At 44.6% G+C, this 19919-nt stretch overlaps 1 protein-coding gene across 2 annotated transcripts; it reads right to left on the bottom strand.

Annotated features, from left to right (window-relative positions):
• Positions 1-94: 94 nt before the first annotated feature.
• Positions 95-9343, bottom strand: LOC123164117 (uncharacterized). Of its 2 annotated transcripts, none has more exons than XM_044581537.1 (6): positions 9195-9343; positions 8145-9113; positions 3975-7259; positions 1082-3113; positions 644-965; positions 95-507 (listed from the first exon to the last, which is right to left on the bottom strand). In XM_044581537.1, exons 2-5 carry the CDS (start codon positions 9095-9097, stop codon positions 924-926), a joined length of 6312 nt encoding a protein of 2103 aa, XP_044437472.1. In that variant the 5' UTR covers positions 9098-9113; positions 9195-9343; the 3' UTR covers positions 95-507; positions 644-923. The 2 variants fall into 2 exon arrangements, with proteins under 2 accessions (XP_044437472.1, XP_044437473.1); XM_044581538.1 differs by having other exon boundaries at positions 9199-9343.
• Positions 9344-19919: the final 10576 nt, after the last annotated feature.

The following is a 19919-nucleotide window of genomic DNA, read 5'->3' as shown; positions in this document are numbered from 1 at the left end:
AGTGTAAAAGTGCACCAGAGAATGTTGTAAATTCAGATGGCCGGCCTTCCTTGCTGCAAATGCCACAAGAGGAGATGTAAAGAAGCATGCATGCAGGGTCCATGAAGAGCCTGCATCTCCTGTACATTTCCACCTCTTCGGTTGATAAAAGTCGTTGGATAAGCTTACAACACACACAAAAAGGAAATACTCCAGTAAATAAGACCAAGGCTCCAACCCAAGAGGCAAGCTTAATTCTTAATCAGTGAAAACAATAGGATACAGAGTTCAACAACAACAAAATTCTCATAGTATCACATAGAAAATACTCCCTCCGTCTCAATAATGTAAGACGTTTTTTGACACTAGGGTCACATTATGGGACGGAGGGAGTAGCATTTATGACTGACCCCTCCATCCGGGGCCGGCCCCTTTGCTCGAGCGTTCCAGGCTTCACCACAGCGTTCCAGTTGAGCGGGCAGCAGCGCGCCAGTTCTCACTAGCAGTGTACTTCATGAATTTAAGTTCCTAAAAAGGGTAGGAGACACGCGGCTGAGAAATAGGCGTCACGGTGGTATGGATAAAATGCATAACAGAGACAGCAATGGAGTGATTGTCGGAAGCACATGAGCCACTAAAACTTGGTAAAGAAACTGATCAATACCTTTTGCTTAGTTGTTGTATTGGCAACTAATTCTGGATTTGTCAGCAGAACTCTGTCACAGTTGCGTTAGAACATTCATTAGCCAGAGCAATAATCCTCTCTCTTGGCATGTTCTACCAGAGTTGCTCCGGGACGGTTGGGATTGTCATCTGCTTCATCCCAGGCTTTGTCCGAGCGTTCCAGGCGAGCGAGCGCAGCTCGCCACCTCCCACTTGTAGTTCTTCATGAATTTAATAAGTTCCCTAAAAAGGGTAAGACACGCGGCTGAGAAATAGGCTTCTCAACGATTTGTAGTTTGATTTGTTGTCTTTCGAGATCCACCCTGCAATATGGGGTCAAAAAGCCAAAAAATTTGGATAAAACGCAAAACAGACACAGCAAAGGAGTGATTGTTGTAACCATGAACCACTAAAACTTGGTAAAGAAAATGACCAATACCTTCTGGTTAGTTGTATTGGCATCTAGTCCTTCAACTGCCACGGTTCTGTTAGGACAACCGTCGGAGCAATAATCCTCTCTCTTTACATGTTCCACCAGAGTTACTCTGGGACGGTTGGGATTGTCATCTGCTTCATTCCTGATAGTAACTTCTGCGGAAGCGATATCAGAAGATGCCGCGCCCTGTTTGTAGAGGCGAACTTGTGCATTTTTGAGTCTTGGGAGGTGCTCGATACCCAGGAAAAACCCATAGGCATTAACCATTGATACACAGTAGATTAGGCTAAGATCCTCAAGCATTGGCAGTGCCCCTTCCATAAACAGAAGGTTTCCCGATGGCAATACAGAAACATCATACACAAATTCCTTCAAATGCTGGAATCCTCTGCTGTAAAAAATAAGCCTTTCTTTTCTGAAAGTCTGGCATGTTAGCCCCAGGTGAAGCAAGGCAGGCATCTCTCCAAGTATGCACAGATCCGTCTGCGTTACTTCCACTATATTAATTTCTAGGTATGCAAGACTGGTCAGTGCTGGTGAAATCCAGCATGGAATCCACTTGAAACTGTAGCAGCCACTCATCTCAAATCTTTGGAGGGAAAATGGCGGAGGGAGCCATGATTCTAAGAACTTGACATCACCAGGGCACTTCCTCCATATCCTAAAAGACTGTAGCTTGCAGCTACCAAGCTTGATTAATGAGGAGAGGAACCTGTCTTCATGCCTCTTGTACTCGGATCCTATTCCCCAATACTGTACATCGAGCTCATTCAAATTGGTCAAGTTACCGAGCTCCTCTAGTGCACCAACAGAACCCGAGCTGATACCACAGCCCAACAATACCCGTAAGTTCCTCATATTCCCGATTCCATCTGGTATCTTTATTCCAGGCATTACATAATCTGTTGAAGCGATAAGATGTTGTAGCTTCGTAAGGTGGACAATTTCAGCAGGCAACTCTTCTACATGTGTCTCCCTAATATCTAGGGTCTCTAGATTACGTAACATCACAACTTCTGATGGTAGATGTGATATCCAAGTGCCCCTAAGGCTCAGGTACTTTAGTTGGAAAAACTTGCCAAGACCCTTCATGTGATACTTTTCCAATCCATCACACCCTTCAAAATCTAGTACACGCAAATTTTCAAAGCAAGCAAGACTAGGCAAGTGTTCGATGCAACTTGATGATGTTACTGTTAAAGAGCGAACATGGCTTAGATCTTCATTTGCCAATACAGATGCAATATTCTGGTCAATGTGCTGGACTGATAGCCGTCGAATACAACCATGGCGATTTACCAAACCAGTCTGCCTGCTACGAATCACCATGACAAAATTATCCTCAGCTGACTTCGAAATGATGAGTTCAAGCATCATATTATGGACTCGACATGCACGAGCCTTACCATCATAGCAGATGTCCACTGCTTGAATCATACTTCTATTGATAAGCTCATAGAAATACCACTCTGCGACCTCTTGCTGACTCTGCCCATGATTTTCAGAGATAAAGCCTTCTGCTATCCACCGCCTCACTAATCTCTCTCTCTCAATCACACAGCCCTCAGGAAAATTACTTAAATACAACAAACAAGTCTTGAGATTATCTGGAAGAGCATTGTAGCTAAGGCATAGTATTCTGTTCATTTCCTCTAGACCTATGTCTTTGTCCAATGCACTAACTTTTTCCCACTCCTCTTTGTTAGCTGGCCTATTTGCCAATAAACTAGATACACTGATAATTGCCAATGGTAGGCCTCCACATTTTTTCAAAATTTCATTTGAAACTTCTTCCAGCATATCGGGACTATCCTTGGACCCAAAAATTCTTCTCAAGAACAATCTTTTAGAATGAAAATCACTCAAGGGTTGCATTTCATACATGCGGTCATCTTGACCCATACAACATGACCTTGCAACTTCAATAATGCGTGTAGTAGTTATAACTCTGCTAGAACAGTTATTCTCTGGAAAAGCACACTTGATAATGTTCCATGCCGATATGGACCATATATCATCAATGACAACAAGATACCTAGTATTAGAAAACAGATTCAATTATTATGCTAAGTAATTCAGATAGAAAAGGTAAAAAATCCATAAAACTCCAATGGGTACTCAAATACTCCCTCCGTTCCAAAATACTTTAGTACAAAGTTAGTACAAAGTTAGTACAAAGTTGGGTCATCTATTTTGGAACGGAGGGTATTAAGTGCATCATGCTATTGTTTCACTGTTCCTTATATTTCCATATCCAATTTTATGCGTACATCAGTATTGCATCCACTTAACTGAAGTTCACAGCATCATTTAACAACTAATATTTGTTTGATAAGGATGGGTAGTTATCAGATTGTTACTATTAAGTTGCATCCACTCAGGAGCCAAAGATGATACGTAATGGTGAGCAATATACTTACTACAACTCACCTCTAATCTTCCTCATACCGAGTCTTGGAATTTAGTTCAGTTAATCATTTTGCATATCTGTTTAGTGCTTCTAACTAACACCGATTTCTTGATGTTTTTTCTTTTTACCTCCGATTATAAGTGCACCGTAATCAAGGCAATATTATCGATAAGACGAGAACATAAGGAATAGTTATTGGCTATTTGGCTATGCATACTTTCATATGACAGAAGTTTCCTGCATTGGACGTTTTTTAGCCATATTTCAGAAGGGTAATTCAGGACCAAGGTGTATACAATATTGTACTCATTATTTGGACATAATAGTACTGCATAGGCCATGATGTAAAAACTAAAGTAATGCTAGAATCGTAGTGGTGTTCGTTGAGAAAAACAATTGTACAAGCAGTAACTACAGTCAAAATTAATGAGAATACGCATGAGAGATGATACATGTTTTGGAGGAAAGAATGTGGGCTGAAATTACCTCTTATCCTTTAGCAGTTCTCTTAGCTCTCTAATTAATCTCATTTTGTCCCAATTGTAAGTATCTTTCGTGAATCCATGGGGAGACACTTGGGAGATCAAGTTCATGAGAATTTTCTTTATATCCGGCTTTTGTGAGACTGATACAAAAGCCTGACAATGGAAATGCCCTTTAGCCTTGCGATACACCTCATTCGCTAGTGTTGTCTTTCCCAATCCGCCAAACCCAACAATAGATAACATCCTGCAATGATGCTTGGCTGAGCTGTTTCCTACTTCGACCGTCCACTTGGCAAGATCATCTCTTGGACTGTCAATGCCCACAAGGTGTGCAGAATCAACAAAAAGAGCAGCCAACTGGGGATCCACGGTGGAATGGCAAGATGTGATGCAAGCAGTATCATCCATCTTGTAACTACTCGCTTTCAAGTTCTTGGCACGATCTTTCAGCTCATCGATTTTTTCTGCAATTTCATGCTGAGATCCAAGCGTCTTCAGCTGGCAAGCAGTCTTGCCGAAGATCTGCTTGAATCCGCCATGATGTCCGCCATTGTCGAGCTGGTGAATGAACTTATCAATGTAATCCTCTGCATCATAGGAGAACTCCCTCAGCAACGATAGCCATAACTTCACCTGGACATCTGGATCTTCTAGCATCGTGTACTTTCTCACCGCCGTATGCATCAATGTCAGCTCAGATTTGAGGGCACTGACTTCATGGAGGACACCTTCCAAGTTGCCATACTCCTCGGCGAGCAAAGCATTGAGCTTGTCCAGTAGGGGGTCCAAGGTGCCATGGGAAGCGCTCACCACCGCCATCGATTTCCCGATTCCACTATTCTGCATATTATTGCGCCATTGTTCTTCTTGTGCTAGCACCTCCATCAATGTCCCTATTTGTACATTCAGCACTCTGTCTGTCATATCATCTTGTTGTTCCAGGGTATGCTGTTCTTGCTCTTGTGTCAGCACCTCCATTGATCTCTCTATTTCTCCATCCCGCACTTCCTCTCTCACTTGTGTCTGTGTGCTTGAAGTTGAAAGAACTTCAGGAAGAGGATCAAGCAATTCCTCATGAATCTCGTGTTGTCTTTCCAGAGTTACATGTTCCTGTTCATATGTCAGGACCTCCATCGATCTTTCTATTAATTCATCCTGAACTCCCTCTCTTGTTTGTGTCAGCACCTCCCTTGAGCTATCTGTTCCTCCATTCTGGCTTCCATCTCTCATTTGTGTTTGTGTGCTTGGAATGGGAACAAGTTCAGGAAGAGGATCAAGCGATTCCTCTTGCATCTCATGTTCTTCTTCCAGAGTCCAGTGTTCTTGTTCTTGTGTGACGGCACTCGTATCGTCCTCACCATACAAAATCCGATCTACACATTGTACTGTGATTATAGGAGAGCATGGATGATTGGCAATGGCGCCACTCAATGCCGACACCGCGTACCTTTTATCAGATTCATCCGCACCAGTGCCCCCAACTTTTGCAGTTATCTCTTTAAGTTCTATCAGGTACTCTAAGCCAGCAACTATCTGGCTGTATTGCTCCATTCTATTAGCATTGAATGCTAGCTTAAGCTCCCGGACACTAGGCATTGATCCTATCAGAAATGCCAGGCATGGGGCAGCACATGTAAACCTGAAGTATTTGAGAATTGAGAACCCCTCACTATCAAAGACGACCTTTCCTACAGGGGCAGTCCAAACGTACAGCGAGAGAGCCATGAGGGCTGGCAATCCTTTGAGGATATCAATATCTTTCCTCAACAACTTCCTAACTGAAATCTTCAAAATGCAGAGATTGCCAAGTTCTTTGGTCCACTCGGGTAGGCTGGCAAAGATGCAACAGCGCCCCGACAGCTCAAGCCTCTGAAGAAGGGGTGGGGGAGAGGACACGCTGCTCAAGACATCGCCAGTAATACCCAAGATTGCACCACCAGCATCGTCTAAAACATCTGGATGAGAGGAGGCTGCACGTACTAGAGTTAAAGACTTGAGGTTGCTGAGTTTCCGGAGAATTGAGCCCAGGCATTGCATATTGTTCTTCAGGTTGTCAGGGTCTGCTATGTTAGACCAGGTGAGATGAAGGTCTTGGAGATTGTTCAGCTCGCCAAGGCTCTGTACATTCTCTATTGAGTTCTTGCCGAGATCAAAATAGCCCAGAGTGCGAAGTAAGGGCAAGCAACTAATATCCGATGGCATATCACTTACTGGTGCATGCAATTCTAATGTCTCCAAGAATCGTAGCTGCTGAATCTCATCTGGCAAATGGACAGTGATGTTGCAATCAATTTTCAGATACCTCAGCTGAAACAGTTCGCTAATTCTAGTGAGGTCAAATATTTTGCTTTGATCAGCCCAGATATGAAGAATCAGAACTCGAAGCAGCTTATATTCCACAAAGGAAGGTACACAGTTCAAGAAGCCAAAAAATATAAGCGATCTAACTTGAGTCATCATAAAGTCTGCCGGTATATTTGCACATTTTGCACCACCGAACTGGACAGACAGTCGACGAACCTTGTCAGGAAGACCTGTAGTTGTTTGAAAACAACTCACATTAATGATGAAATTCTCCTCCAGAGATTTGTACCTAATAAGATCTAGTACCATGTGGTGAACTGTACATGTCAACACCTCATCGTTATAATTTCTATCAACAGGTTGGATCATTCCTCTACTCACAAGGTCATCAAAGTAATACCGTGCAATTTTCTCCCTGTCTTGCCCTTCGCCGATAAAATCTTCAATTACCCATTGTGTCACTAATTCGTCCTTGCTGATAGTGCTTCCCTCTGGATACATAATAAGATATAGCAAGCATGTCTTCAAATATGGTGAAAGATTGTCATAAATAATGTTCAGAACTTCTTTCAACCCTTCCGAACTAGGGTCTGTCCTCAATCTCAAAACAGAGGGTAAAGAATCTCGTATGTGCTTCCATTGATCAAAGTTTAATTCACATGCTAACATGCTGGCTATATTTTCAGTTGCTAATGGTAAACCTCCACATTTTCGAATAATCTCATATGTAACTTCTTTGAAATCTGGAGGACAACCATTTTCAGACCCAAAAACTCTACCGAGGAATAACTGTCTTGACTGATCACCATTAAGAGGACTCATCTCATACATGTACTTAAACTGATACCTACTGCATCCCAATGCTACATCCTTGATTTCCGTGGTTACTATTATTCTGCTGCAACAATCACCATCAGGAAAAGCACGGCTAATAATATCCCATGTCGAGGAGGCCCACAAGTCATCAATTATAATCAAGTATCTGCAGAATATTTTATTCACAATAAACATGTTTGTCAAGCTGACAAAAAAACAAAAAAAGAAGTATAACCAAAATAAAATAAATAAATAAACCACAAATTACAAGGAAATTGGTATTATTGTTAGTAATCTTAAAGTAAGAAATACTATATCCTAAATATCACGGGCAAGAGAAGTCACGGGCTTGATAGGTTCGCGAGTTGCCAGCGCGCAGTGGATAAGGGTAAGGCCATTAAGGAAGATCAAGCGGGCAGTGAAGTAAACAATTGAAACGAGTAATTTGCTACACCGGAAAAAATGCATTAAGAAAACTTATGCTCTTAAGATTACATAGGAGGCAACTTTGTCTATTCCCCTGGGCTCTAGATTGGTACATGTACATGTGTATACATAAGGAATCCAAAAATAATGGTTTACTTTTCCCAATTCATCAACTTCCTGCAATCAAAATTCATGAAGAATAGAAAATTGAAAAGGTTTATTTTTCCTAAATCCAACCCAAATAGCCTCTTAAGATATACAGTAGTGCTTATTTGCTCAAGACATTTATCATTGTTTTTCAACAATGCATCGTTTGTCCAGTTAAAAGATATACTCCATGGACATGTACCTTTTGCATTCCAGATATTCTCTATTGTTCATGTACCTTTTGCATTCCAGATATTCTCTGACATGGTCAATAAGGTCCTGCACATATTCCTGAATGTACATGTTCAACAATGCAAAAGGTACATGTACATATTCCTGATGGACCGGTGGTGAAAGCACACTTGATCGTGTACATCAGGATTGAGCATTATCATTCCTGATGCACAAACTGAAATGTACATACAATTGAAAGGTACATATGCACACAAGGAGTATTCAGTACTAGTAGAATATGTACCTTTTGCATTGCAGATATTCTCTGACATGGTCAATAAGGTCCTGCACATCAGGAAAGCCATGAACCGGTGGCGCCTTAATTTGTGAGAGCATGCTGGAAAGTATCCTCCTCATATCTGGATTTCGAGATACCCGCACGAAAGCCCGGCACTGGAATTTCCCCCCGAAGTTCCGATAGAAGGTTCTGGCAAGTGTTGTTTTGCCAACACCTGCAGATCCAAAGATGGGTACCACCTGAACTAGTTGCTCTGTATCTTCACTGTCAAAAGCCAGCAGCTCTGCAATCTCTTGGTCGTCCAAAGCCAGCAGCTTGACAAGCTTATCCATGGACTCCTCAAGGCCAATAAGTCCGAGGCTCTTGGAGCGGCTGACATTGACTTGTCCAAATTCAGGTTTGATGGTTGCTGGTCCAAGCTGGAAACTTTGGCGTCTTTGACTCGCATCCTTGGCACGAGCACACAGATCTGAGAAAGCTTCTGCAACCTGGCGCCGCCGCTTCAGTTTTCTGGGGATTGAAAGAATGAGGGTGTGAAGAGCGCTTCTGCCGGCGCCGGGGGAGGAGCGCGGGACCTCGTTGAAGAAGTCCTCTGCGTCGTAGCGGAGCTCCCGCACCTCCTTCATCCAGCACCTTGCCGTGAAGCTGGGGTCGTCCGCCTCCGACACGATCTTGAGCTCGGTGAACAGTGTCTCCAGATCTTCTTCGAGGCGCCGGACCTGGCCCTCGCTAACCCCGTTTGGGAGATTGTTCTTGGCGGCCCTGAATGAATGGAGCTGCCGGTGGAGGGGGCCAAGCGAAACAGTAGCAGGAAAATCCATCGCCGCCGTCCCCTGAAGCGAGAGCGACGCAGCATCCAGTTTATCCGCCGCTGCCGACGCCGCGGCCGCCGCCGCCTGAAGCCATGCGGCGATATACCGGAGCACCACCTGTAGCCAAGCACTGATAAATCGGAACATCGATCCCCGCCTGTAGCTGAAGCAAGCAAAAGATAATTCTAGTCATGGATGAGAAGCCAAGCAGCAGATGAAACATGTAAAAAGAGGGCGGAATTACCTACACAAAGAGATTTCGATTGAGGAGCGCAAGGTGGAGCTACGCCATGGCAGCACAGGTGTGGTGAACGGGACTCATGGAAGAAGAAGAAGAACCCAAGAGAGATGTCAATGTTACCCCTAACCTGTCTCACGGTTCAGATTACGACCCCTAAGAGCATCTCCACCATATAAAAATTCAGAGCAGTGACTCCCTACTATACCTGGCCATGGAAAACCCGGCCCGGTCTTGCCCACGGGCCGGGCCTGGGCCTGAAATCTGAACCCAAAGGCTGGGTTGGGCCAGGCTTGGGCTTGGCATATTTACATTTTAGGCCTAGCTTGAGGCCCGACGGGCTTTTCCTCTGATGGACCAGGTCTAGGCCTGAAATCTAGGCCCAGGCCTAAGTTTTATGCTACGGGGGCTTTATTAGGCCCGGCTCGGTCAGCCTGGTCTTGCCCATGGGTCGGGCTTGGGCTTGGCATATTTTCGTTTTAAGGAAGAGGCCCGGCCTGAGGCCCGACGGGCTTTTCCTCTGATGGGTCGGGCCGGGGCTGAAATTTAGGCTCGGGCCTAGGTTTTCTGCTACAGGCTTTATTAGGCCTAGCCCAATCTATGGCCAGCTATACTCCCAACTTTACCCGCTGGCACAACTTCCATACATGTCGCCGCCTCATGTCCTATTTTTTGGTTTTTGCTTCTGCTTTTGTATCTTTTCTACTTTTTTTTAAAAGCACAAAAACTCCTAAATAGGGACTTTTTGCTTCGGCTTTTGGCTTATGAATCAATATCTTTATACGATGGTATAAGCCAAAAGCCTAAGCAAAAGCACATATTTAAGAGTTTTTTTGGCTTTTTGTCAAAATGGAAAACTACAAACGCAAAAGTAAAAACCCAAACAGACATGGCCTCATTCCCCCTCGTCTTCCCTGTTTGATGGCTTCATTGGTAATAAGAGGAGCGGAGAAAGGTCCATCAAAACTGACCCCTCAAACGCCCGCGAATGCGCCCAGGGCACTGTCACGACACTGTTTAATTTCTGTCCTCCACATCCGTGTATCTCATATCTGATACCCTATATCCATACTAAGCATGCAACAAGAATAAAAAGTATGTAGATCATCGCGCGGACTATGAAACGGACATAGATATGCACAATTTGATCACCAATGGATCTGCAAATGCTAGTCAAAGTTATACCTGGCCATGGGAACCCGGCCCTGCCGGCCTGACCCGACCCAGCCCGGTCTTGCCCACGGGCGGGGCCTAGGCCTGAAATCTGAGCCCGAAGGCCGGCTGGGCCAGGTTTGGGCTTGCATATTTGCGTTTTAGGGAAGAGGCCCGACCCGAGGCTCGACGGGCTTTTCCTCTGATGGGTCGAGCCTGGGCCTGGGCCTAAAATCTAAGCCTGGGGGTCGGGACGGGCTCGGGCCTATGTTTTCTGCTACGGGCTTTATTAGGCCTGGCCCGACTTATGGCCAAGTACAGTCAAAATTCAAATAATCCGCATATATATGACGAAACGATTCTAACTAGAGTACTAAAAAACTAGAAATTAACGATGGAGACAGCGGAAATTCACCACTTTCTTGTTGGGCCTTTGCCCTTCCAGTTGCCGGCGTAGCTGTAGGATTCCGCAGTAGGTGGTGGATTGTCGGAGTCAAAGTCGTGGTCATCGTCGTCCAAGGAGCAATCGGAGATGATGATGAGGCCCTTCATCCGCCGAATGGCCCGGTGCTACCGCTTGAGCTTGGCCACCCTTTCACCTCGCGCTTCGATTGCTCAATGGCTAGCCGGACCACCTTGGCGTTCTTCCTCCGGAGATCTCCGCCGTCATAAGCAAACGACGGTAGACCCAAGCGAGGAGCCGCTCCTCCTTGTCGGGCTCCGCCGACAACCCGTGCAGGTGGCGAACGGATTGCTCCGTCGTCTCCCTCTACCTTGCCCGCTGCCTCTAGTGGCGGGCGACGCACGCCTCCAATTCCTACATGCGCGTCCACAGGGTTGGCGGAACGGCACTAGTACCCAGCACTGGCAGCAACTGGTGCGGGAAGGCGACGCCGGAGGGGCGGCGCAGACTAAGCAACCCTCGCAGAGTTGCACGCGGGCCGGGAGGGGCCAGCTCCGGCGTTCGCGCTGCTCCAGCAGGGAACCGGCAACGGGACAGATCTGGAACTGTCCCCCGTGTCCACCTTGGACCCCCCCTCCAGCGCAATGCAGACGGCCAGCTCCTCATTGACATCTAGTTCAGAGTCGGCGCATCTTCCGGAGCCCGACATGCTCGCCAGAGTCATCGAATTCGATCCAAATCGGAGAAATTGGATGAGGGGAGAATAGGGGACAGAACGAGAGCGAAGAGTGAAGTGAGCTAGGTTTCCGGATTGTGCTTTTTGTGGGGGACGGAGTGGGGTCAGTGGTGGGCCGAGCTGACGTGGCGGACGCGCCCAGACATTTTGGGTTTGATATGAGGGGTGCCGGATGGCCCGGGCGTCTGGGACAGGTTTGAGGCGCCCCTGGTGGGTTGGATATTTTTGACCGGTCAGTGACCAATCGGCCCGTCCGAGAGTTTGGGGATGGTTTGGGGTGCCTGGTTGTAGATGCTCTTATGTGGAGGTCTGCTATGCCTGCATGTGGTGGGGTACGGGACACACAAAGAAGATAGAAGAAGAGAAATCAATTCTATCACTAACCGGTCACATGGTTCATATTATAACTCCCACAAGTCAAGTCATATCTACGGTCACCATATGGCATATAGAGTACACTCCATATGGATATCGAGGGCGCGACCACAAACACATATTTGGAGGAGGTCGACCTCCTCCTATGGATATGGAACCGCGACCATATCTTCTTCTTCTATTTCTTTGCATCAACTTAAAAATTCACACACATAATTTGAAGGATTCGAAAACACTAATTTGGGACAACATTGCATCTACAAAGTGATTAACTATATTCAGTGGCCAAAATGTGCCGCTTTACATAAACTTAGTGACAAACATCGTTTAATGATATTTTCAAAACAAGAAGTGTCTCTGACATTGCTACCTACACTGTTGGTGGCCGACATCGTCCAGTTACGGGTCTTCTCCTCCTCCTTTTCCTCGTCCCCGAGAGATCGTCGAAGTGGGCGTAGGAACAGACTCTCGAGCAGGAGCCACAAGCTGCCATTGCTCCTCCTCATCGGTGAGTGCGGGGGCATAACCTCGGAGGATGCGCTACTCGTTGCGAGCTTCGAAGATGTAGAGCCTCAACACGCCGTCAATGAGGTCCTCAGACTACGGCACTAGCTAGGCCTTGACAGGGACAACATCGTTAACCGGGACGAGGGGTCCCGCGGGACCAATGGAGGCGGCGTCCTCCTCTTCCTTCACCCGGATGAGGGGGTTAGATCTCGTGCCGCTGCCAGATTCACCGCCGCCACGGGAGGAGGATCCAGAGGCAATTGTGGCTAGAGAGCCGTTGTGAGAGTTTGCGCTGGTGCGCAAGGGCGGGAGGTTCTGCTCCACTACCAAGTCCAGCCAATATGTTGCGTTCTTGCATGGCGAGATGGGAGGGAAGCAGGAGGTGGGAAGGGGGAAGGAGGCGGCTAGGGCTTTGGTGAAGGGGAGGCCTCGCCGCCGGGATTTTATAGTCAAGGAAGAAGTCGCGTGGCCATCTGAATGGCCGCCTTGGGAATCGAGAGGAGTGATGGAGGCCATTAATGTGTGGGTGGTTACCGGTCACATTGCCCCACTCCCCAGTGATTAATCAGAATGCGAATACGCATGTGCAGGTGACGCTCTGCTTTAAACTCGACCATGGCATGAGGAGGAAGAAGCTGAAACTTTTCTCCCGCGCTTACACTGTATAGAGTGAGCTCCGTACCGCCCCCGGCAGCCTCCAAATATGGAGGCCTCCAATATGGAGGCTACAAGGACATTTATCGAGTGAGCTCGATAAATTATGTCGATCGAAACTCATATTCTAACTATGCTCGAGTGCTATTTTGGCTTAAAATGTTCATATTGGCAGTTATTATGGAAAGCGAGGCCACATGACGACTCTGTAGAGTTGCTCTAATAGAAATTCTACTAGAGTCGCCTACGGTGAGTCGGTGACTCCATATGCGTATGGAGCACTTCATATGCATTATGGATGTTGTGAAACGTAGTAGAAAAACAAAAATATTCGTGATACGATCACGGTCCAGGAACACTATGAAGATGCATATGAAGGGGAACGGAGCATGAAAATCAAAAAAATTCCTATGAACACCAAAGATCTAATCTAGGAGATGCAAAGTAACGAGAGGGGATGTGTCTACATACCCATGTAGACCGAAAGCATTAATGTAGTAACGCACTTGATGTAGTCGTACTCTTCATGATCCAATCGTGATCCAATCCGATCTAGTGCCGAACGGACGGCACCTCCGAGTTAAGCACACGTATGGCTTGGCAGCGTCCTCTCCTTCTTGATCTAGCAAGTGAGGAAGAGGAGGTAGATGAGATCTGAACCAAGATGACGGCGTGGTGGTGGTGGCAGCGAAATTCCGGCAGGGCTTCACCAAGCGCTGACGAAACATGGAAGAGGACTAACGGGAGGGAGACGGGGCAAGCGTGGAAGGGTTGGCTGCCCCGTGCGCCTGTCCTCTATATATAGGGGTGAGGGAGGGGCGTGCCAGCCCTAGCCCCCCTCCCAAGGCAAGGGGCGGCAGCCAAGGGGCGAGGAGTGCCCTCCAAGCCAAGTGGAGGGCCCTTCCCCTAAGCGCATGGGCCAAGTACGGGCTGGTGCGCCTGGCCCAATAAGGCCAGGGCGCCCCCCTACAGACATGCTACTGTTTGGGACGTGGTGGAACCCTACAAAGACTTCCGGACCCCTCAGGAACCTTCCGGTGACTTTCGAGTACAGTAGCGAAAAAACCAGACTTTTTCCCGGAACCCCGACAACAACTTTCCATATATAAATCTTTACCTCCGGACCATTTCGGAGCTCCTCGTGATGTCTCGTATCCCATCCGGGACTAAAAACAACCTTTGTACTTTCCACTATTAATATCTATACCACTCTAGCGCTATCGAACATTAAGCGAGCGACCCTACGGGTTTGAGAAATCATGTAGACATGACCGAGACTCCTCTTCAGTCAATAACCAATAGGGGACCTGTATGCCCATATTGGTTTCCACATATTCCACGAAGATCTTTATCGGTTGAACCACGATGTCGAGGATTCAGTTAATCCCGTATACAATTCCCTTTGTCCGGCGATATGTTACTTGCCCAAGATTCGATCGTCGGTATCTCCATACCTAGTTTAATCTCGTTACTATCAAGTCTCTTTACTCGTTCCATAATATAAGATCCCGTAACTAAACTAATTAGTCACATGAAGCTTCTTATGATGTTGTATTACCGAGAGGGCCCAGAGATATCTCTCCGTCACATGGAGTGATAAATCCCAGTCTTGATCCATGCAACCCAGCAGACACCTTCGGAGATACATGTAGAGCACCTTTATGATCACCTAGTTACGAAGTGACGTTTGATAGCACACAAGGTATTCCTCTGGTGTCCGGGAGTGGCATGATCTCATGGTCTATGAAACTAATACTTGACATGAAAAAAGTTGTTGCAAATAACCAAACAATCTGATGCTAAGCTTACGGTTGGGTTTATTCATCACATCATTCTTCTAATGATGTGATCCCGTTATCAAATTACAACTCATGTATATGGTTACGAAACCTTAATCATTTTTGACCAACGAGCTAGTCTAGTAGAGGTTTACCAAGGACACAATGTAGTTTATGTATTTTTTTCACACATATATTTAAGTTTCCGGTCAATACAATTCTATTCCCTCCGTCAGAGTTTACAGGGCGTACTGAAAAATCTCTAGGACCAAGGTGATTAGTGGTTGGTTGTACCACATACTGAAAAATAGCATCAGTTGTTAACTATGACGCCTAATTAGCAGAGAAATTAACTCAGCATTAATTGTCATGCAGTGGTGGAGACTGGACAGAGACGTTCGCACTATGCATGAAATGTTTCAACCCCGCGTATACACCTGTGAAGGAAAAGCACTGCTTTCATGGGATACAGCTAGGCGCACTCAAAACGGCTTAAGTAACTTAGCATTAATTGGCCACACGCCTTAATCCTCTCCTATTCTAAAAATGCATGAAAACTGAAGTGCGCCTTTTAAACCGTGACTGAGGCAGTAGCATGAATAATAAAAGTTATCATGAACAGGAAATATGATAATAACCAATTTATTATTGCTTCTAGAACATATTTTTAACAACATAAGGGGTTTAGATCAGATCGTTACCAACTATGAGTTGCAGCGGAAGAAGAGTTGGTGTAGGTCATTGATGAAGTCCATCAAATTGTTCATGAATGATCCTCCGAACCAAAGGCCGAAAACACGACCTCTCTACAGATTGCAAGTGTACGGGCTTCACGATCTGGCAGCACTTTGCCGTTCAGAGCTAATCGCCGCCGGATAATTAGAGAGAGAAGAAGAGAACCGCACGGGGCTTCTCTATTAAGGGAATTAGAGAGATCTATATCTAGCTCTAATTAGATCAACTCCAGATTAAAACTAGAACTAGAGAACTAGAGGAGGCTCCAAAACTTTTGTTAGGGGCTGCCCCTGCCCCTGCCCCTCTATTTATATGTTGAGCCCTTGGGTCGCAACTTGGGGAGAGGGCCTCCCCAAAGTCAATTTGGACCACAAGGAAGAGTCCTTCTCGGATTCCAACATGAAACGCCAAGGTTCCTGGCATTTTCGGAAACAACACGGACCTCAGCGTTTAGCCCAAGGGGGAAACGTCAGGGACCCTGGCGTTTGGCCCATGTCCTCAGCAAAAACCCTTTTTGCACTGATCTAAGGCCTCATGGTCCTTACCCCTTTGCTCAGCCAAGGTGTCCTTGCACCAAGGACCCTTTGGATCTATCCAGAATCTATCGGAACAATTCTGGAAACATCTGAAACTCTTTCGGAGCTCTCTCGAAACTATTTCTTATATTTCCGGAACTATTCCAAGAATATTTTTCATAACTCTCACTCCACTAACACTCAACAGATCATGATTCCCTTAAGATTGTGACCTTGTAGGTTTGGTAAAACATAAACATGAACCAAACTACCTTTCGTTCAATGACCAATAGCGGAACCATGGACATCCATATTGTTCCCTATGAATACACGAATGATATTAGCGTGAACCTTTGGTTATCATGTGCTATTCCCTTTTCTTCGCGATACTTTACAAAGCCCGAGGTGAGATGTATCGGTTTCCTCTTGAGTCATTCTCATGCTCATTATGCCAGTCTCCTCGTTACCGGTTTTGTTCTTCTTTCTGGTTGACATGTTCCGGCATCCCTGTGACCTAGTTACCTATGTCTGGCCAGACGATGATGGATGCTGTCACACCGAGAGGGCCCTAAGAATATCTCTCCATCATCGGAGGAGCAAATGTCACTCTTGAGCTATCTAGCCCCTTGTCAAACTCTCTGATGAACTTGTAAGTTGTCGTTATGATCACCGTGTTACAGATCTGATGATGTTTGAGCAACCCCAAAGTCCCGCACGGTAAGAAGTGGCTATGATACTCTCATGGTCTAAGGAACTAAAGCATATGTTAATTTTCTGTGTTATATTGATTGACATGTGACGATAGTATCTCAAAGTATAACAAACATGTTGGGTCAATTTAGTATGATCGTTCTTCTAATGTCATGTTCTCAAAGTTGTTTCGGGACTATAGTTACACTTAACCATATCCCAAGATCTGGAAAACATAATCACAAACAACACTTGAGATAGTCCTAGAGGCAAGACTAGGAATCGATTTTACCGTTCATCATTCCACGCGTGCTAATGAGTTTTCCACTCAATCGCATATTCCAGAATCATTGTAGTTATAGTATAGAACATAAACTCTTAATTATAAATGTGGAAACAAATAATACAATATTATTGCCTCGAGAGCATATTTCCAATAGACTCTCACTTGCAATAGAGTCAATAATCTAGTTACATAGCTTCTTTAACACCAATGGCTATCCAGTGTTGCTCATGTTTTGCTCGTGGTAGCGGCTTCATGATTGGGTGTGATACATTCAAAATCCGTGTGAATCTTGAGTACTTTCACAAAACCTTTCTCGACATGTTGTCGGATAATGTGATACTTTTGCGTTCGATATGTCTGGTATTCACCTGGGAGGTTCCTTTGCTTGAGCAATGAAACCACTATTATCACAATAGAGTGCCATTGGGTTCATCGCACTTGGGACCACATCAATCTCTTCAAGAAACTTCTTGATCCAGACTGCCTCCTTCGAAGCTTCTAAAGCCGCAATATATTCTGCTTCTGCTGTAGAATCCGCAACAATGTTCTGCTTGAAACTCTTACAAACCACTGCACCATCCTTAAGGGTGAAAACATAGCCTGATTGAGACTTAGGGCATGTTCCGTAGTTGCCCAGCTTCGCAAAATCTTCAGCTCCCACTCCGCATGCCAGCTTCCCACTTCTACCGGCCGAATCATCGCTAAGAAAATTGTTCGATGCCATTGATTCAGCTTCTATTTTTTGTACGGGCCGCCAGCCCAGGAAGGAGCGAAGTTGGCCCATTAGTGAGGTAAGGTGGCTCGTTCATGAGAGATACCATATCAGGAGAGGGGAGAGAGAATGTAGTGAACTGGTACGCGCCCGTGGAGTCACTTGGCGGTGGCATTCGTTCATAAATTAGGCTAACTCCAGATCTCGTTTTTCCTGGGATCACCCAAAACGTTGCTCCAGTTTTTTACACGTAAAACCTCATCCGATCCGGGAAGGCAGCTTCTGGGAGCCGGACTGTTCGGCGCAGATCCACTGAGGATTTGATGGATCAAGAAGCTAGATAACTATCGAACAGGCCCTTATATATAGTCATCTATATCAGTCATGAAGCTAGCATCGGTGTAACCATTTACAACGAGCTCTTCATCTCCAGCATCCACAGGTTAGTTGCCGATGAACAAAAGGTGAAACACTTTCTTGCATGCTATTATAAGTCCCAACATGGGCTGTTTCAAATTGATTAACCGAACATATCATGTTGTTCACCGTCATATGAATTTGTGGGATTGTTGATGCATGAGGGTTAGGATACAAATGGGATGTCTTTACTGATTTTGGAGCAAAGTGGTAGCCTCTTTGCAGTCTTTGTTTTTTGTTTTGTTGCGCTCGGGCATGTTTGGTTGTATTCCATTTCAGCTACAACATCTCTTGAGACAAAATGATATTGAGACCTTGTGCGTATATATCAAAATCTTTGCTTCCTATTTATATTCTTCCTCATTAGCTTATTTGAAGGAACTTAAATTTAGGTGCCCATTTAGGTGTATGGTAAAGTGCACAAGAAAATCCTATCGTATTAAATTAAGGCAATGCACATAGATCACTAGTAAAACATGGTTTTATCAAAATAATACCGAATTCAGCCAACTAGTCGTCAACCCGTGCACCTGCACGGGCTAGCATTTTTAATATCAGATATAACATATTTTTGACAAATTAGAAATATGAAACAATCATTTGGATATCTTGATATAGGTTATTATTATTACACATGCACATTGGATCCAATGAAGTTACATTGCTTTGACTATTTTGTGATTGATTGTTTATGTCCAATTGTGTGACGACAGTATAAAAAATATCGCTATGTGATGGCAAATCACGTCAGATTTATAGAAGATTTGTGGAAATATGGATGTGCTACTTTATGAAGGTTATATAAGGTATTTTTTTATGTTGGTAGAAAACATGGTTACGAATGCAAAAGTTATTGTGTGTATCATGCACTCGTGATCTATAAGTTTCTAAAAGGCATAAAGGTCAAGTGTTCTATTGTAGCCTTTCTTAGTTAACCTAAAAGAAGAAATACATGTTTTTTTGCCACGGAAGAATGGTAGAATTATAAAAACTTTGTTTCTATACACAATAATGGACACATGCATGCATAACTTTCGGTCAACATACATGATATCCTAGCAAATAATATATGTATGGAAGTTCTATATTCTCATTATACTATAAGAACCATAGATTATTCACATTATAAGTTTTTGTGTGTACCAATGAATTCTTAAAAAAATTCTGTTATGATTAACATGGATGGAAAATTACATTTTTCTATCCATACTATATATATATATATCTAATATAACGCATAGACAATCATGTGTTTATATGAGATCTTTGTGGCGCATGACACCTCCAAATTCTTTTTGTTGATGCACTAATTTATACGGATATAAAGATGTTTTATTGGCTAATTCTTGTCTTTGTTATAAGGATAAAAAAAGACATGCATAGCCGTGCTATATATGCAAATACGTATTGGCAATCAGTACGTCCAATGAATCATATGAAACCAATTCTAGAGTATATGTTACGTAGATTTCCTTTTTTTAGGGAGATGTTTTTCCTTTTTTGCGTGAGTATTTTTTCCTTTCTCAGTTGGTAGAAGAATCTATTTATGGACTTTTTCTGCGGGGAATTTATGGACTTTTAATGGACGTCAAATGGATCTGTCCTTTTGAGTTTTTATTATGCAAGGAGATTATCGTTTTTAAGGAACCGATGGATGATTTCCTTTCTTTTAACACCAACTGTACGTGTCTGTAGCATAAGTACGTATGAGATTCCCTGGTAGATATACACATGTATGTGCTCCGTGTAGGACAATTAGTGTGATAGTTTC

Source organism: Triticum aestivum, chromosome 7D, assembly GCF_018294505.1.
Source record: "Triticum aestivum cultivar Chinese Spring chromosome 7D, IWGSC CS RefSeq v2.1, whole genome shotgun sequence".
NCBI classification, from domain to species: Eukaryota; Viridiplantae; Streptophyta; class Magnoliopsida; order Poales; family Poaceae; genus Triticum; species Triticum aestivum.
This window is presented reverse-complemented; position numbering and strand designations above follow the sequence as displayed.